Source organism: Dermacentor silvarum, chromosome 4 (genome assembly GCF_013339745.2).
Source record: "Dermacentor silvarum isolate Dsil-2018 chromosome 4, BIME_Dsil_1.4, whole genome shotgun sequence".
Lineage (NCBI taxonomy): Eukaryota > Metazoa > Arthropoda > Arachnida > Ixodida > Ixodidae > Dermacentor > Dermacentor silvarum.
In genome coordinates this window covers 230,130,328-230,150,019 of record NC_051157.2, presented here as the reverse complement: position 1 = coordinate 230,150,019, position 19,692 = coordinate 230,130,328, and the positions used below count along the sequence as shown (strand labels likewise).

The following is a 19,692-nucleotide window of genomic DNA, read 5'->3' as shown; positions in this document are numbered from 1 at the left end:
TTTAGTGTTTTGGGAGTAAATCTGGAGCGATAGTACATACGATAAGCGTTTATTTTTCAAATTTTTGTGCAGAACCTGCATATAACGAAATCCTCTTTATAAAGAAGTTTTTGGGAAATTAGTCAATTTCATTATATCCAGGTTTAACTGTACAAAGAAAAAGGGGGGGGGGGGGTGAAGGCACACCAGACCAGAAGCCACATGTCCTAGAAGCCCCACATCACAAAACACACCAAAGACTACAAATTTGGTGCCTTTTAGAGATCTGAAGAGGAGGTGAAACCTTGAGAGCCGTTTTCTAAAAACATTTCTTTCTTTCTTTCCCCCCTTTCTGCTGTTTCTGGAGCTGATTTCTTTGTTACTGTTTAGCCTATTTTGACAGTTTAAAAAACTTTTTTTAAAGCAAGACTCTCACGATCTTCAGCATGCATTTGGCTATGCAGTCAATACTCCACGAGCTTTCCATCGTGTTTTTAGGCTCCCCAGGCCCTCCAGAAAGCTCAAGAGAGAAAAATTCTGCTCAATAAAATGTTCTGAAGGTATCACGCCGAAATTTTATGAAAGTATCAGGGAGACATTCTAAACATGTGTGCCAATTCTCATCAAAATCCACGAAGAAATAAGGAAGTTGATTTTCAAAGCCCTTGTTGGGGTCTGGCCGTGCACCGATACATTAACCCCAAGGAAGGAAACTTCTTTCTGGCGAAAGCAGTGTGCCCGACTGTGCCTTCGAGACCTTCCAGAATTGTTGAAATTTGCTTCCGAAAAAAAAAAAAATCTGGTGCTGATGTGATACCGCAGGGCATCCGATGAAACCACTAGCGCCCAAACAGCGTGGTGAACGTTGTGAGCTCTTGCGATTCTTCCGCAAGCTTGACTTGATAAAAACCAAGCGTTGCATCCAATTTTCTGAATATCTTCGCATCTCCAAGAAGGCCAATGACTTAGTCTACTGTCGACAGATCATAGTGTTTCCACAAGACGACTTTGTTCTACTTTTTGAGGTTGACACACCGTCCGTGGCCCTTGAAAGCTTTTGGGACACCCACTAGACCTGCGCACCATTGCGTTGGTTTGTGTACCTTGTGTACCATTCCCTCTTGTTCCAGCTTCTGAAGCTCTGCCTTCTCGGAGTGGAATGCTTCATGGCACGCTGAGGGAAAACGGACTTGCATCCAGTTGAAGGTTTATCTTGTACTCCTGTGAAAGAGTGCAGAGTCCTCTAAACAGAGTGTTGGACAGCTTGGCAGAGACCTTGTCTACGAACTTCACAACTTCCAGAACACACAGCACCGGAAAGCCCAGTAACAGCACTGCGACATGCAAAAATAGACTTGCCTTTCCATAGCAAAGTCGCAGTGAAGGATCCCAGGATGTTGAGTGGCGGTTTGCCCGGTCCTGAGAGGATGCTGTCAACTGTGTCGAGGGCTTGTGAAGGATCCCAGGATGTTGAGTGGCTGTTTGCCCGGTCCTGAGAGGATGCTGTCAACTTTGTCGAGGGCTTGTGGGAGGTATGGGAAGGTATCTGAAGCGGCAGAAACCTCTGCACCCGAGTCGACTTTGAAGACTTCTGTGTAGTCAACGGTGATTTCAACGAACTTGGCAATGGGCCGATCCGTGAACTGTGTGGGGATTGAGGGAGGCGCCGGCGCCATTGCGCGGTCTTTACCTGTTCTGCCGTCCCTTGCCTTTCCCCGTCCGCTCCCAACTGGTTCTAGCGGTGGTGCTCCACTCGCGGTGGTTTGCGGTGAAGGCGGGGCACTGACGTCACGGCGGCCGGTTTTCGGCTGCTAGCGGCGGAGCGTGGCTCTCTTATCTCCGGGACCGGCGCAGGGTACGTAAATGCTTTCTTCTCATCCGCCGACACCTTTGTGACTAGGACTGGAGCTCGCGCACGGTGCCTTTGCCCGTGCGGGGAGCGCGTACTTTGTGCTGATCCTTTCCCGAAGCTAAGCCGACGAGCGGTGTCTAGTGCTCGCGCGAGGCCGTACCACGTCGAGCCGCTCTTGCCGAAAGCCCTAGCCGGAGGAGATTGCCCGAGCTCTCGTGAGTTGACCCATTGGTTATCGGCAGAGCAGTAGCACAGCCGCCGGGACTTTTTTAGCGGGGTGTCCCAGCTTGAGCCTGTGCTCTCGTAGCAACGTGCTATAGGCGCCTGTTATTGTATTTCTGCCCTGGTGCGGGACCCCTTTGGTTCCCCGCCGCGCGGGCTATTGTGCAGTGCTGGTGCCGACGGATTCAATAAGCGGTTTCCGTTTACTCAGGGCTTTACTGTGTTTTTGCGTGCGTCGCTCGGTAGCCCCTTGCGGTCTCTGAGCTTGCACGTGAGCGGTGCTGGAGGCGACGGCTGACGCGGCCCTGTGGCTCGCTAAGCTCGAACCCGCGGTGGTTGGTCTCCTGTGAGACACCCAAGACCTCACAATTGTATCCAGCCGGATTGCGGATACTTTATCCTACCTTGCTTTCAGAGCCCACAAAGATCAGCAAAATAGCGTTCTTAAACAGGCAAAGCTCTATAGGCTCACTTTTGTCGGGGTCAGTGTATGCGTACGCGGTATCATCATCAGCATTGGCTCGAGCGTCGTCGTCTTCTGCAGCTGGCTCGTTGGCGCCCCTCAGGTTGCGCTCATGCTCATGCTTGGCACGCACTCATGCCACTCCTCCAACGTTCGTTGTCGTCTTCTGCCACAGCTGGCACTGTTGCCACTCATCATTCCAGCATTCACTTCTCTTCTGTCGTCGTAATTGGGAGGCCGTGTTTACGGGGATATGAGCCATTGCTTAAGGGGTATGAGGACAGATTTAATTTGGAAGCAATTTAATTTAGAAGAATCGGAAGTGGCAAACGCGGGCGAATGCTGCTAAACACGCTGTTGAGAAAACTCGAGACATTGAACGCAAGCGACAACAGCGATGAGCAGAGAATCGTACAACGCAATAGAAGGAAAAGTTGCACAAAAGGGAAGGAAAAGTACAAGGAAAGGGAAGGACAAGTTGTATGAAAGGGAAGGAAAAATAGTTGGTCAGGTACACACACGACAAGCTTCGCGTACCGTCATTTTCTCGACAGGGGAAGGGCCGGGGATTTTTTCTTACAGTAGTTGCACTGCAAGTTGCGCATGCTGGGCACTCGGAGCGAGTTTGTCGGTTGCAACCGCAGAAATCGCACAAATTCTGGCTAGCAGCTCTCTGCCTTGCTGGCGTCACCTTGGCATGTCTATCACGTCTCGGCTGGAACCAACGGTGCTTGGCCACATCGAGATTCAGTGCTAGGTGCACTGTTGTGTGTGCCCCAAGCTTACTCTTCTGTTTTTCAGTGCCTTCCGCTTGCCTCGCTTGATTCCATGCCTCCCTGAGGCTCAGCTGAGGGTACCTGTAGAGCTTATTGGCAGGCAAGGAATTCCGCAGTCCCACTAGGAATCGGTCGCGGACAAGGTGTTCTTCAACTTGAGCGGAAGGGTAGTTGCACCTTTTGCACAGTTTGCAGAGTTCCGCATAGTAGCTGTCCGCCGTTTCACCCAGTTGCTAGACTCCTCGATGAAACTGCACTGACTTGTAAACTTCATTGAGGCGATGGAAGAAATGTGCTGGGAACTAATTCACTACGACCGAGGTAGCCGTTCAGAGATGTATCTATGCCGAAAGTTGCAAGAAGCGGCCGAGCTTCTGGGCACATGCAATACAGCAAAGTACAAACTTTATCTACCGGTGCATGGGGAGGCATGAAGCAAACGCACTCCTCGAATTGGTTGAACCAGGTCAACCAGGAACTGGCATTTTCGAAGTCGAAACAATCAGGATGTCGCAAGGAAAGACTGGCCTATGATGTGGTTGCCGTTGCGGGCGCAGTGGCTGGTTGCAACGAATCGGTATGTGGAGCGGCCGTCTTCGCCAAGCACATGTGTCACAGCTGTCCCCGATTTGTCGTCGGCGCGAAGTCGATCGACGGGGTAGACAAGCCGGTTGGTCGTTCCGTACTCGAGCGAACACAGTGAAAAGAGTCAGAGTTGGGAGTAAACAAAAAAACAAGATATTTATCGGCTGATAAATGTACACAAATTAATAAAATAAAATAATAATAAAAAAAACACAAGACAGACTTACACACCTGAACTTATTATAACACAATGATGAAGACAAATAAATACGAACTATAAGGATGTTTATTGGATGGCACTCGAAGCAGCGCAAGGGCGACTGTCCAAAAAGCGCAGCACGGACTCTCAGCACGAGCGGCGTTTGAGAGCTGAAGGAAACGACCCACTAGAAGGTACTGGCGAGGGAGACCCGCTTCAAGGCGCTGGAGCGAACGACCCACTACAGAGTTCCAACGCTTCACTACAGAACAATTAACAGTAAATATCAAAATGAAACAGTGCGAGGATCAAATACACAAGAATACACTTAACAGTATTTCACTAAAGCAAAGTTCAAAAGAAGTCAAAGTTCAAAAGAAAACAAACGATGTCATACGCGTGGCCGGGCAGCAGCAGCAAGTCCATAACCGTGAAGTCGATGCACAAAGCTTTCCCGAAGAATGCTCGCGGTTCCGATCTTGTCGAGGTGGATGCGAATTGCTGGGCTGGATTTCCCGGGAGTCTAGATCTGACGACTTCCCTCAAGCAGGTTGAGCTAACTTGAGGTGAACTACTGTGAGCTTCGTTGCAGACGCTGGTTTGACGTCTCGTACGTCAACAAGTTCCTCGGAGTTCCGACGTGGCCAGGCGGCCCAGGCGATACTGGACGGCACTAGCCCCCCAACGGCTTCTCAGCAGCGCATAGGTTCAGCTTCTTGACTAATCAGCAGGGCCCAAAACCTGCGCTTAAATAGCCTCTCCTTTCCCTAGTTCCCTATGTAGGGAAACTGCCGGTATGTAGAGTTCTCCAAATTCACGGCTCCTAGCTCCCAAAAGTCTTGGCCGCGCCCTTTTCACCATAGACGAAAAATGGCCGATTCTCCTCTCTCCCAAGGTCAAGGGCCAAGGTCGAGCCCTGTCACGTGCTCTACCACGCGGACGCGCACGCACACCTCGGTGTTCGTATTCAGCGTGTCGCGTCTCGAATCAAGATGGCACCCCGTGAGGCCACGGCACTTTTGAGACCCGTAATTCGGCTTGTCGATGTCGAGTAAATTATACGCTGCACAGTCGGGAGCCCACGTTTTTGACGCCCGTAATTCGACGTGTCGTTAATCAGCGTCCAAACCACTCGAAAATATGCTGCTCCGTGACAACATGATAGCTGCCGAGTGCGGCGGCTATGACTTTGAGGCAACTGACTTGCATGTAGCAGGCCAGCTGGCGATGGTGAGCATTGGCGAGGCAGACGAGGGCAACTACATAGTTGCTGGCTGGAGAATTATGCTTCGTAAATGGTGGATGAAGGTGCTGCCCTCACAGTTGCTGACGGGAGGGGCCTTGTTTATTTCTGACACCATGTTGTGCTCGCTACAAGCCAGATGCATGACTCACAGCAGCGTAGGCTGAGCCAAACACAACACACCCAGCATACACCAACCTTATATGCAAGACACAACCAGTATATACACCGCTCGCAGCACAGGGTTGCTAGACGCCTGTGTTGGTTGAGGTGCTGCGCCCTCTACAATGACGTGTGTTCAACGCATTCGCTTTCCCCAAAGTTCTGCCGAGACATGCTGCCACTAAAGAGATTTTGAGTCACCTAGGGGCCAGGCATGTGAGTGCTGACTGGACAAGTTTGAATTATTCAGCGAAGGCCAATTTTAAGATCGAAATAGCAGAAGCTTAGGCCCATAGAAATGCATGTGTGCTGGCTGGGACCGTCGGTAGGGTCGAAATAAATGAAAAATTGAATTAGCCGGAGTTGAATTAATGGAAGTTTAATGTATTCGAAAATACCGGAAATTTGTGCAAGCCTACTCACTGGTAATATCTGAGGCAGGCTAAAGTAGATAACTAAATAAAAAAAGTGTTTTGTCTTGATAACAGTGCTAAGTTTACTAGCCTCCTTTTTGCACGTGCTATAGCTCGGCCGAACCTCTGTATTTCCTCTGTTGTTCAAAAACAATTAGAACAACAGTGAGCTGCTAGTACGCCTCTTTCTTTCCCTTCGTGAGGTTGAGAATATTCAGGTGTAGCATCAGGTGCGTGAGTTCATAGTAACCGGCAAGGGAAAAAAAAACAATGTTTGAACTGTTGCTCCTGAGCAACACTGGCCATCAAAGGGCTTATTATATATTCCAGGTGGGACGTGTGAACAGTCTCACCATTGACCATGCCGAACAACGCCTGTACTGGACCGACATTGATGCCAACCACATTGAGTCCTGCGACATGGCTGGTGAGTGCCCTGTATCTTGTATAGGGCAATCGGCTTGCAGTGCTGTATTACTTGTTGTTAGTCTGTGCTGCTTTCACCTGTATGTGACATCACATACAGCACCGTGTCTAGTTAGGGAAAGCCTCTGTGGTGATCATGCCTTGATATTGATACACCTCAAAGCAACAGACAGAGCTTTAATGTTTGATTACATGTTCGTGTATTGAATTTGTGTTGTGCAATATCATCTCTTATGTACCCTATGCACAATCGTAGTACAATGAAGAAAAAGAGATGCCATAGTGTAAGACTGTGAAATAATTTTGCCCACGTGGGACTTGTTATGCGCACCCAAACTTTTGCATGTTGGAACGTTGGTTGGCTCAGAGCAGCAGACACTGCCAACCTGTTGCTGCTGACGCAGGCGAGCGTCGCCGAGTGGCCGTTCCAGCTGCAGCAACTCAACGGCCCTTTGGGTTGACCCAGTACCAAGAGTACCTGTACTGGACTGACCTGGAAGGGAAAAGCATTGAGCGTGCCCTCAAGAGCACAGGTGCCAACCGCAGCCGCCTGCTAGGCCAGCTGAAGTACATCGACGACCTGCTGGTGTTCCACACCTCCCGTCAAGCTGGTCAGTTGGTTACCCTGGTTGCCCTATTCTAATGCGTACCCAGCTTTCGCAGGCTTAAGTGAGAAAGTGCACCTTCATGTAACATGCCGCTGGTTTATTTTAAAAAATGTAGCATGCCTCCCATGTTCACTATTGGAGAAAAGGGAGACGTGCAGGAGTTACCTTCACAGAGGAGTGAGCGAGTGAGTGAAATAACTTTATTTAGGTCCAGAGAAGACGCAAGGGAGACCCCGCGTCACCCGGCTAGTCCCACGTAGAGAACTTCTTTTTAATGTGCTTTCATAATGAAAGCGGCGCGTCATGGTCGCCATTTGCGCTTCGTTGGCCACAGCTACCAAGCACACAGGGGTGGTATTCTTGAGCAATCACATGTAGAATACTACCATCACTTTAACAAGGCTCTGCATCAGACACGACAACGTACGTGTCCGGCAGCGTTACTGGCACTATGCCAGAAATGCTAAGGCAGATTACACCAACACATCCAGTGCCGAGTCGTATGAAAACTCGCGAAAGTGATAGTATCTTCAAAAGTTCTTGGCTGAAAATACCACTCAAGATCGTCGTTGAGCGCAAGAACAGCAACCTTCACAGAACATACTCCAAGGTATATATGTACACATGGTAGCGAAACTCCCATTGAAGCGTCCTGCAATGGCGGCTTGATGATGATGATTTAGTGGCATCCCTTTTGAAACGGGGTGGTGCCAAATATTCACCTAGCCTGCTTGATTTAATCAGGTATGCTATACATGTTTTCCTTTCTAGCATTTTTATATACATTCTTTTAATCCTCCCCCCCCCCCCCCTCCTCGCTTTCTTCAAAACTTCTCTACCTTGTACCGCTACCTATGCCTATAACAGATCTGGTCTGCACGCTGATTGCCAATCCTCCAATACTGTAAATGTCTGTTGTCTCGACTGCTGACCGGTTGATGCTTCCGTCTACCGTAAAAACCCGCGTATAATACGGACCCGCATATAATACGAGGTGTTATTTGGGGATAGCAATAACGAAAAAAAAGTTTTCACCCGCATATAGTGCGAGCGAGGAAAACCCACAGAAAGCATTGACAATCTAATTCTCGTTAATTCGAACACGCTTAATTCGAACTGACGCTGTGGTCCCGCCAAAGTTATGTGTATTGCTATGGGCAAAAGCGCCCGGTAATTTGAACGCGAAAGCATTTGTGATGGTTAATTCGAACATACGGCGCACCGACAATGCCCTGAGCAGCGCTCCAAATCACGCGGCGGCGCCTCCGACCAGCATTGCTCCGACACCGCCATAGAGCAAAAGCTTAGGATAGACCCCTCAACACCACGCGGAGAAAAAGAAAACGAAAAAAAAAAAAAAACGCGCGGCGGCAATTTCACTCTCAAATTGCAAGGTCGCCGTTTCACCTTCGCGCCGGAACACGCTTGTACAAGCCGACGTCTCGGCTAACTTCCCGATAACGACAGAAAACGAAACTTCAGGGAAAGGGCTAAGTTGGCGCCGCGCCTCGTATTATACGCGGGTTTTTACGGTATTTAAAGGGCCCCTAAGCCACCCAGAGGTTGAAATTTGTTGTGGTGTTGCAGTTGTGCACGAGTCTACAACGAACACGTAGCTGCGAGAATTTTTCGAAATGGTGCTGCAATAGCAGAGTTGCGCCATTGATCGTGATGGCATTCTGAACTCGATGCGTGTGTTTACTTGAAATCGTTAAAAAATATCGGAGGTGGTTTAGGGGCCCTTTAAATCCAAGCGCTTCTGGAAGGCGTACGTTACCCACGGGTCTCACTGGGTCAATCCCTTCGCATTGCATTAGGATGTACTGAGTGGTCTCCAGATTTTTGCTGCAGCGTACACATGCCTCATCTAGTTGCGAATATTTGCTCTGGTCATGTCCTTACTATAGTGAACTAGAATACTCTCCTAGAGCATGCCCTCCCGCGCCTACGAGCACGGGAGGGCTTGCTCGTAGGCGTAGAAGCCACCAGATGGCGCCACTACAACTTTTTTCAGCAGTACCATCGCTGTTGCTTCGGGTGCTTGTGTGTATTTCTTCGAGTCGTTGTTCTGGAGTGGTGCACTTTTACACCTTTAATAAAGAAACCTACATGCTACGAACTTTTTTTTCTCACCTCTCCCTTTTGAGCAGTTAGGCAATGAAAATCATCTGTTACCAAGCAAGAGCGATGCCAGATGGTTTTCATCGTTTTGCTTGTGGATGTCAGTTGTTTAGATGCACATCCTATAGGTAGATTTTATTAACCTGCGATTCATCTGTCAGTGTGACTACGTGTGGTCTTCTTTTAAAAGTTGACTGCCACTTTAGCATAAAAATAGGAAATAAAGAAATAAGACTTAAAGATTTGATAAATTCTTAGAATTGTGGTTCAAAGGCTTAGAAAAATGCGCACACGGGAATATTTCGCAAGTCTCAAAATTTCCTGCTCTTACACTATTTCTTAAGTGTCCATAGCATAATCGAACTGCGTAGGTGAGCGCTCTCAAGAAAACTGTGTGGGTGTGCGCCCATCAGAAAAGCAAAACGTGTGATAAACTTCTCCTAATCCTTCATCTTATCGCCAACCAGAGGCAATTAGTTTTTGCAGTCTCCAAAAAAGGAAACGCATGCACGGCGGTATCCTTTGCGGCGGTATCCTTTGCGTGCGCACCCCTGTGAGCTGTAAGCAAGCGAGTAACAGGTGGTCACCCTTTGAGAGATTAGTAATGAGATAGCCATCAGTTTTGCGAGCACAAGAAGCCGAAGCGGCAGGAAGCTGCCGTGCGCCAATGCGCGAGCGGTAGGTAGTAGACGCACCAGAGCAAAAAAAAAAAAAAAAACGTACAACGAAACTCGGAAGGGAGAGGTGGGAGAAAAAAAATTCTTGTATTCCCGCATACTGGCAGCACATGCCATGCAAAAAAAAGTAGGAAATTGGCGCGCTTTTTAAACGTACAGACGGCGCCATAGATATACGGCATCGACCATTTGGGACTTGTTAGCGGCGCCATATATTTACGTCATTGACCCTGAAAGGGTTAATTTGATTCATTATTATAATTGATATATTGTTATACAGTAGAACCCCGCTGATGCGTTTTTCACGGGACCGTAAAAAAACCAAAAAAAATACGTGGGAGCCGGGAAACGCAAGAGACGAGAAATAGGAAAAATTGAGCAATGGCGAGTAGCGTTGAACTGCGCACAATAATATTTTAATTCTTACATGTGAAAAAAAGTTGTACTTTCACCCGAAAGCCAAAGCATCGATTGCGATAGCAAATTAGTAGATAGCTATACAATGTAAGGACAGTAGTTTTATCATCCGTATAAAGTCGTAAACATTCGCTTATTAAGTATACAGTCGACGTCCGATTTCCCGGACGCCCGAAATTCCGGACATGCCTGATTTCCCGGACTCATCTGTGGCACCGTCAAGTTCCCCATAGAGTCAATGTATTAAAAAGTCCGAAATTCCGGACGCTTATAGCCTTCGCCATCCGATTTCCCGGACTTTTTACTGTTAACCGCCGACCGAAAGTCACTACCGACGCCGCCATTTTGGCTGTTTTCATATCCTCGAACCCATCATACTCGCATCGCAGGTGTGGCCAGCAGCACCGCCGCACCGCGCCGCGGCTGCCGTAACCTCGAAACCGCACGTGTCAATCCGTTGCCAGCCGTAGCTTAGCCAAGCCAAACCTCACTGTGTTCGTTCGCGTGTTGTTTTGTCAGCTCTGCCAGCTCTGCGGTCGTGTCTGCGGTTGATCGTTTGCTGCTGCGCGCTATCTTCAGTGATCACGTTTCCCGACCTTCAGCATCCACCGAGTTCCTAGCTGTTTCGTGCTGCGCTTTTCGTCGAGCGGATTCGCCGTTTACAGCGATGGCACCGACTGCTCCTTCGTCTTCGTCCGCGCCTTCGAACGAACTGCCAACCGCGAACTGCCCTCCGTGGACGAACTGCCATCCGCGGACGTTGCCTTCGACGATCTGCGCGCTGCCGGCGTGTCGATTCCAGCCGGGATAACCTTTGAGGGCTTCGCCGACGCTGACAAAGACCTCGAGCTATGTGCGGAGTTGACCGATGACGAAATCATTCGTCAAGTTACGGAGGATTCCGACGACTCCGACACCGAGAACAAAGAGCCAGCTCCTACACAGCCAACGAGCTCGGAGTTGACGCGAGCACTGATGACACTGTCATCGGTGTACAGCGGCAACACGACGTTGACTGAAATTGAGGCAGACATGATCGCGGGCAAGCGGACCGTGCAAAATAAAATAAGCGACTTCTTTGCGCCCAAGTGCTGACCTATGAGGTAGCGCCGGCCACGTCGTATTTTTTTTTTTTTTTAACGGCTCTTTTCAGAGCCACCTAAACGATGCATTGGCTGAATAGCAATGAGAATCTTGTACTCCGGCCGTGACCCTCTCCGTCAGCGAAAAATACCTACCAAAAAGGTACGTTTTCACGTGCATTCGTTTTTCCGGACTGCCCGATTTCCCGGACGTTTTCGCGGTCCCTTGAGGGTCCGGGAAATCGGACGTCGACTGTATTAACAAGCATGGTGTCAGCGTTGTTACGTTCGGCGACCAGCGGGAGGCTAAAAAGCCGTCCCGCCGGGAAAAGATCAGCGGCGCCACCATGTCTCTACACCTTACAAAGAGTACGTGTCTCGACACTATAGGAAGAGGAGACTCTTGGAAAAGTAGACGCGTTCTCACGGCCGCTCGACAGACCAGCTGGCCCATTCCAGGAACAGAGGCGTCAGTTCAAGTCAGGTGCGAAGCCACCTGTCCACGAGTTTCCCCTCCTTTATATGGGGAAGCGAGCAGTAGTGTGCCCGAGGGGACTTCTCCGAATGTGGTCGGGCAACGAAGGCGCCGGGGGATTATGCGCACCCTCGCCCTCTACGCAGACCATCGGTGACTTTCGACGCTCCGATTGGAGGATGGTGGGACCGCAGCTTGGACAGAGGGGTTTTAAGGGAGACTTTGGGGGTCATCGAGAGTGCTCTCCCATCTGCCGAGTGGTCTCCGATCTGCCGAGTGCTCTCCCATCGGCCCCGAGATGTAGCCAGTGCTTCGATGTAGTATGCTCCGACCCAGTCAAGCTAGACTGATGAGACGTACCGTCTCGTTCTCATACTCGTGATGTAAATAGTGTAAATAAACCCAATACTCTCCGTTCTCAATGAGAACATGTTCCTGCCTTCAAGTCCGTCCTCAAAACCAACAACTGGTAGCAGCGGCTGCGTAGGCAAGACCCGCAGTTTGACGTCGAACTCGGATAGACCACGACACCCCAAACCCAACAGCGTCCACAGGCAAACGTAAACACATCACACTCGATGAGCGCGGACACGCACTGTCAAACGCTTGCGTGAGGAAGCGCCGCTGCAGCAGCGAGCGAAGTGACCTCCGTGCTGTTGTCTATTGCCTCAACGCAAACTGAGCACCGAGAACACACAGCACGCACAAAGCTACGAGCCGGCGATGCACCTATACTGTCGAGACTTCCCTCAACATGGATCGCTTTCAAGATACGGCCCGCGTGCCGCCGCACAGTATGCAGTGCATGCTAGAGTAGAACGCCGCTCGCTATCCCTCCCTCCCCTTCCCCCCTTGCTCCCTCGCCGGTGCCTCGAGCGCAACGGCAGAAGCGCTCCCTTCCTGCTTTTCTTTCTTGCGCGTGCAAATTTAGATGCGGTCGTTGGCTCCCCTCGCACACTTTCACTCGCACATACAGCATACGGCGCGCGGCGATGGAGTTATTGCCCTTGGACTTTACATGGAACATCTATGCGCCAGAAATAATTTTAGGGCCCCAACGCGTCATAGACACCATCTTTAGATAGCAAATACGGATCCAAGAGCCACGTCGATAATGCTGCTTCGCCTTCCTTCTGCCTTGACCACACCTCGGTTAGCGAGCCTCGAGCGCTCGCACCGTTCAGAACGCTCCGTGATGTTCATCGTCTTCTTTTTCGTGTACCGCCGGCGTCCGAATCATGACATGGGCTCCTGTTTTGAAGAGTTTTTTGCTTCAAAAAAACTGCTTGCTCCCGATCTGTGGGGGGGGGGGGGGGGGGCTTTCGAGTGATGACTGTGACTTTGCGTAGTGACATCGGTGCTGGTTCTTGTGAAGTCTTGATGCACCACACAACACCACACTGTTGCGCACAATTCACCAGATGCACTGTTCACCGCGTTCACTTTATGCACATTTCACCATGTAATGCACTTCACTCAACTCTTCGCAACGTTCACTAGTTTAATGTTCTGAAACACTCTACATGAATAAACTTTGCATCTAAACATATTTTACAATATTTTACAATGCATAGGTAGTGTTTGAGTGCTTTTCTCTCTATACACATTTCCGAACACTACAGTCTTCCGCATGCCATTCCTAAACGGTACAGTGGAACCTCGATGATACGAATCTCACGGGGTCACGAAAAATATTCGTATTAGCCGAAATTCGTATCATCGAAACACAATTAAAACTAGCTAAATTAAAGAGTCAGAGGTGAACTCACTCAGGCACATGCACGTAAAAAGCATTTACAGTATAGATCACTTACAACGTAACTGTTTATAGTGAAGAACTGGCTACAATGCGGCCTTTTCCGACTCCCGTTTACCCTCCCATAGAACTCCATGTATACGCATACCGCTTACAGTGCAGCCGCGTTAGACGAAATACTGGTTATAATGCGGCTTCCGCGGTAAAATATCGCCGACAAGGGCGGTAGCGAGCACGCTTCTCAACGAGGTGCGCCCACCGATGGAAGAGGAGATGAACGAGGGCGATGCGGAGGAGGAGCATGAGACGTGGAGCATGAGTCCAAGGGCGATAAAATCGTCGCTGCGCGCCGTATGTGCCAGTAAAAGCGCGTGGGGGATGCGCGCCTTCACAGAGAGCGAACGCACAGCGGAGAGAAAACGCGACTTCCGTGGCGCGAGAGGCCATGGGGGTAAGGGAGGGGGGGCGTGGCGACGCTGTGCTACGTCACCAAATGCGTATCTTGCAACCGAGCGCAAGGGTAACTGGCGAGGCAATCTCCCACGTGAAAGGAGCAAAGCGGAAAGGTAGCGTGGGAGGGACGGAGTGGGTGGGGGGGGGGGGGGGAAAGCCGGAAGGTAGCGCGGGAGGGAGGGAGTGGGGGGGGGGGGGGGCTTTTACTCTGCCAACAAATGCGTTCTTGTACTTTGCGCCTGTGCCGGCTGTCGGTGTTGTCGCGCGCACCGTGTCTTGAAAGCTATCTCCACACGGCTCTGACCTTTGTATGCGCCCTGCTTACGCCTAAAGCCGCTCAGTTTCCGTTGAAGCGATAGACCGCACGAGCCTTCGCTTGCTGCGGCGGCCGCGCGTGGGGAAGAGCGGCCGCCGCAGCGAGCGAAGAGACAAAAGGAAAAAGCGCAAAAGCAACAAAAGCGCCGCCGCTTCAAACTCTTCGCGCCCAGTCGCGGCTTCCGCGCTGTCCAGCGCCGCGTCCGCACCTCCGTACCAAAACACAAAGGGAAAACGCGCGTGACTACTCGCTGTTCTCTTTCGCGGCCGTCGGTGGGGCGGCGTTTATTCGTATCAACCGACGCGGGTCGAAAATCGATTCGTAACAACCGTTCTCTAGCACGTTGCAAAGTAATGGGGCTCGGCCGGTTCCTCAGAAAAATTTGTATCATCCGGAAATTCGTATTAGCCGTGATCGTATCATCGAGATTCCACTGTATTTCTTTTGTATCCTACCGGTTAAACTTGTTCACTTTTTCCTTTGTTTCCTAAGCTCCCATGCATGCCTACTTTATTTCAGCTTCCTTCTCTCTCCTACTCTGGCACATTTCTCACGCAGCTGGGAATGTCTCTGCCTTAACTTTAACTTCTTTTTCTTTCTCATCGACCAGCCCATCTTAGCCAGCACACGCATTTTCTTACGCCGTCTTGCTTTCAACATCCTGTGCATGCTTATCCTACCCTTACACCTTCCGTTCAAGTTCTTCCTACCCTTACTAGTTGCCCCTTTTAGACAACTCGGGAACCCATCACCTTTCTCATTGCTCTCGAGGTTTACTCGCACATCATTTCTGATGCTTGGTTATCCCTGACCCAGGCTTCAATCACTAACGCTCTGTCGTCCCAAGGTGGCGCTACTTTTCCTTCTACTACCTTCTGCTTCTCGTTTACGCAAACCTCAATCTGTATATCAGCCTTCCGCTCATCTTGGTCACTATGCTTCAAGGACTCCTCAGTGGGGCGCTTCTCCACTAAGACGTCACGGGCGCAATCTAATCTGCTTGTGTCTTCTGACATCCCTCCGCTGTCAGGCTGCTCTACTTCGCTAACATGCCTGCTTTCCATCTTTTTGTCTGCCTCATCCTCTTTCATTTTTGATGTCTGTGCTCTCTCATTTAGCATCTTGATTTTTCTCTCTAGGAACTGTTTCCTTCGTATTGTGACGTCACAGTAAGGGCGGACCTTTATTGAGCCCGAGAGACGACACGGCGAAGAAGGGCGGCGTCCACAACCAGCCTGAACAGCCTTCAACACAGTCCACGCTGATGATGATGCGCCTGCACGCGCGATGAAGATGAGGGGCACACGCATGATGATGATAATGTACAGATGATGAAGAAGTGCACAATAAATGCCCACACTAATTTCCCTCGCGCGAAAGCGGCCATTCTGGCCGCTGCCTAAAGGTACGGGGAACGCCGCGTGAAGGGCTTCATACGAGAAACGTGGACCACTTCGGTAGAGCGGCAACAGAGGTCAGTTGAGGAAACAACAGGGTTCACTCGATAATTAACTGGAGAAGTCATTTCCAGGACCGTGTAGGGGCCAATAAACTGACACTGAAACTTCTCGCACAACCCAGGAGTGCAAACTGGTGTCGAGAGCAGCACTTCATTGCCAGGCTGGTTAAATACTACGCGATGATATGCATCATAATGATCCTTGCGGTCCCGCTGTCTGGCTGCGGTGTTGACGCGGGCATGCTGGCGACAATGGACGAGGCGGGAAAAATATTCTTCGCAGGAAGATCGAGATGGACTGACAGGGGCACAGAAGAAAGAAACATCATCGCGAAAGGAACTGGGTGAACGGCCATAAACAAGGTAGAAAGGCGAGTAACCGGTTGTGCGTTGAACGGCGGTGTTATACGCGAAGGTGAGGACTGGCAAAATTGTGTCCCAGTTTCTGTGATCGGGTTGAATATAGGCGGCTATTATGTCAGAGAGTGTACGATGAAACCGCTCAGTCAGGCCGTTAGTCTGAGGATGATAACTTGATGTAGTCTTGTGAGTGGTGCCAGAGGCTTTGAGCGCTTCGCCTACTAGTTGGGAAAGGAATGTCTATCCGCGGTCGCTTAGAAGGACACGAGGGGCGCCATGGCGCAGGATGATGGATTGAAGAATAAAGGCAGCGACTTCGGAAGTCGATGTTGAACTTACACAGGCTGTTTCGGCATAGCGCGTCAGGTGGTCGATGGCTGTCACTATCCATCGACTACCGGTGGGAGTCATGGGAAGTGGCCCATAGAGGTCGATGCCAACAGCCTCAAATGGTTCCGCAGAACATGAGACTGGTAGTAGTTGTCCGGCAGGAGCTGATGTTGGACGTTTGCGACGCTGACAAATGGCGCAGGAAGCGACGTATCTAGCAACACTGGTAGACAGGCCAGGCCAGTAGAAGCGACTTCTTATGCGGTCGTAAGTTTTCTGGATGCCAAGGTGGCCAGCAGTCAAATCGTCATGAAAGGCCTGAAGGACATGCGCACGAAGGCAACGAGGTAGCATGGGCAACCAGCGTCGTCCATCAGGATGGTGGATGTGGCGGTACAGCACGGAGTTTTCAAGCTTAAATTGTGTTAGCTGTCGACGAAGCCGGGCGTTAGGCGGGCGCGAGGCTCCACGAAGGTGGTCTATAATACGACGACAGTACGTGTCAGCGAGTTGTTGAGACGACAATGATTCATGGTCGTGCGAAGTGAGATGATCAAGAGCGGCGAAGGCCAAAACCGCCGTAGAAGAGACGTCAGTGAGTGCGTCACTGGAGGCGGTGGCGGAACCATTGATGAGCGGGCAGTGAGAAAGAGCGTCTGCGTCTTGGTGCTTCTTACCAGACTTGTAGATGATTTCAAAGTCATATTCTTGCAGACGAAGAATCCAGCGTCCAAGGCGCCCTGACAAGTTGTTGAGCGTGGAAAGCCAGCATAAGGAGTGGTGATCCGTCACTATGGTAAAATGGCAACTGTGGAGATAAGGGCGAAATTTCTGGATGGACAAAACGACAGCGAGGCACTCCTGCTCGGTGATGGTATAGTTCTTCTCGGCAGGTGTGAGCACATGGCTGGCATACGCAATGACTCTCTCACGCGAAGAGTTGTCTCGCTGGAGGAGCACAGCACCGATGCCATGGCTGCTAGCATCCGTGTGCAAGAGTGTGGGAGCAGTCTCATCAAAATGACACAGGACAGGTTCAGATGTGAGGGCGCCCTTTAGCTGGTCATAGGCAGATTCACATTCAGGTGACCACACGAAGGGAGCACCGGAACGAAGTAAGTAGTGTAAAGGTTCAGCTATAAAGGCGAAATCGCGAATAAATCGGCGAAAATAGGAAGTGATGCCGAGGAAACTGCGTAGGTCCTTGGTTTTTTCTGGACGAGGAAAGTGAAGCACCGCCGAAGTCTTGTCAGGATCAGGTCGAATACCATCCTTGCTTACAATATGACCCAAGACCTTGATCATCTTGCTTGCAAAATGACACTTTTTAGTGTTGAGCTGAAGACCAGCGTTGGCTATGCACGTAAGAACCTCGTCGAGACGTTGCAGGTGCTGTGCAAATGTCGACGAGAAAATAATGATATCATCCAGATAGCACAAGCAGGTCTTCCACTTCAGGCCACGCAGAACGGTGTCGATCATGCGCTCAAAAGTTGCGGGAGCATTGCAGAGGCCGAAGGGCATGACGTTGAACTCGTAAAGATCATCTGGGGTTGCAAACGCTGTTTTTTCTTTGTCGGGTTCGTGCATCGGAATTTGCCAGTAACCTGAACGCAGATCAAGACTGGAGAAGTACTCGGCACCTTGCAGGGAATCGAGGGTATCGTCAATGCGAGGCATGGGGTACACGTCCTTGTGCGTGATCTTGTTGAGCGCTCGGTAATCTACACAGAAACGCATGGAGCCATCTTTTTTTCGGACCAAAATAATGGGAGACGACCAAGGGCTAGCAGAGGGGCGAATTATTTCACGTTGTAGCATGTCGGCGACGTTTTGCTCAATAATTTTGCGCTCAGCTAGAGACATGTGATACGGCCGGCGACGCACGATGGATCTACCGTCTGAATCCGATGCACTGTGACGGTCGTCTGTCCCAATGTCGAAGAATGGGCGTCACATGAACCTTCATGCTTCTTCAACAAGGCAAGGAGCGCTTGCGTCTGCGAAGGGGTCAAGTCCGAGCTGATTAGAGCAGCAAGAGCGGAGGTAGAGGCAGAATGTCCAGCAGGAGGGATTTCAGAGGGAGCAGCCTTGAGGGGAACGACAGAGAGAGACTCTGAATCAGCAACGCAAGCCAAAGTGGTGCCTTTAGGAATTAGAATTTTCTCAGATGTTGTGTTCCTTGCTTCGAGAAGTGTAGAACCATTATCAAACATAACTAGGCCTGAAACAATGGCTATCCCTTTTGTGAGCCAACGCGCACAAGGTTTGGCACATCGCCATGGTTGATGGCGTCAGACGTGATGGTCAGAATTTGCTGACAGCCTGGAGGTAGTTCAGTATCTTTTGCAACGAGTAGACGAAGTGGCTGGTACGGTTCATAGCCAAGCGAATAGTCGGTGTCGGTCATATGTACGACACCTTGCCCACAACATATAGCAGCATAAGCAGAGGCAAGAAAATCCCATCCTAAAATGAGCTGGTGGGAGCAGGGCGACAGCACAGCAAATTTATATGTAGTGGACGATACCATCGATGGATACACGCACTGTACAAAATGCGGAAGGGCGGATTGTTTTCCCTTGAGCTACAACAAGCGCGGGTCCATCATAAGGCGTCGTAACTTTCCTGAGACGCCTACACAAATCGGAATGCATAACAGATAAAGTTGCACCGGTGTCCACCAAAGCTTCAACGTGCACACCTTCAACAAACACGGACATCATATTACAAGGGCGCGCTGGAGGAATTTTAGTGCTGTCGGTGAATGCAGTTTTTCCTCCGAAAACTGCATTACTTAGTTTTCCGGGCGGCGGTCAGAGGTGAAAGAGGCAGGCCGAAGCGGTGATGAGGAGCGGCGGAAGGGCGAAGGTGATCGGGCGTCTGGTGGTACGGTAACCATTCGGCGTCTCGGTCGTTGCGGCCGGAGATGGGGAACGGCGCGAAGGGGAAGCGTAAAGACGGCTTTGGTAAGAGGCCCCACCAGAATATGCATCGCGTTCACACAGGTCGTACCCGCGACGCTCATCTTGTTGGCGCTTGCGGAAAAAACGTGATATATGGCTGCGATCTTCATCGTGGAAGTCGGTGGCTTTGATCACCGCATCGTCAGAGTCGGGAGCACATACGATGTGGTTGCGATGTACGATGTACATCTTCGATGTACGATGTGTAGGACTCGCCGGAGTGTTGTTTGCGAGCATCCAGAGTTTTCTTCGCAAGGGCGGATGGAACCGCCGGCGTGCCAAAAACTTGCCGAAGCTGCTGCTTGAAGTTCGTCCAATCGGTGAAATCAATCTCATGGTTGAAAAACCAGGT

General features: G+C 50.4%; 1 protein-coding gene across 1 annotated transcript in view; it reads left to right on the top strand.

The window, feature by feature from the left end:
• The window catches only part of LOC119451035 (low-density lipoprotein receptor-related protein 6), a gene marked incomplete at its 5' end in the record, with an annotated part of 156,837 nt that overhangs the window by 64,469 nt on the left and 72,676 nt on the right, over positions 1–19,692 (top strand). The window contains 2 exons of the mRNA XM_037714466.2: positions 6,225–6,321; positions 6,725–6,931. Of these exons, the coding sequence (XP_037570394.2) occupies positions 6,225–6,321; positions 6,725–6,931 (304 nt within the window). The remainder of the gene's footprint in view (positions 1–6,224; positions 6,322–6,724; positions 6,932–19,692) is intronic.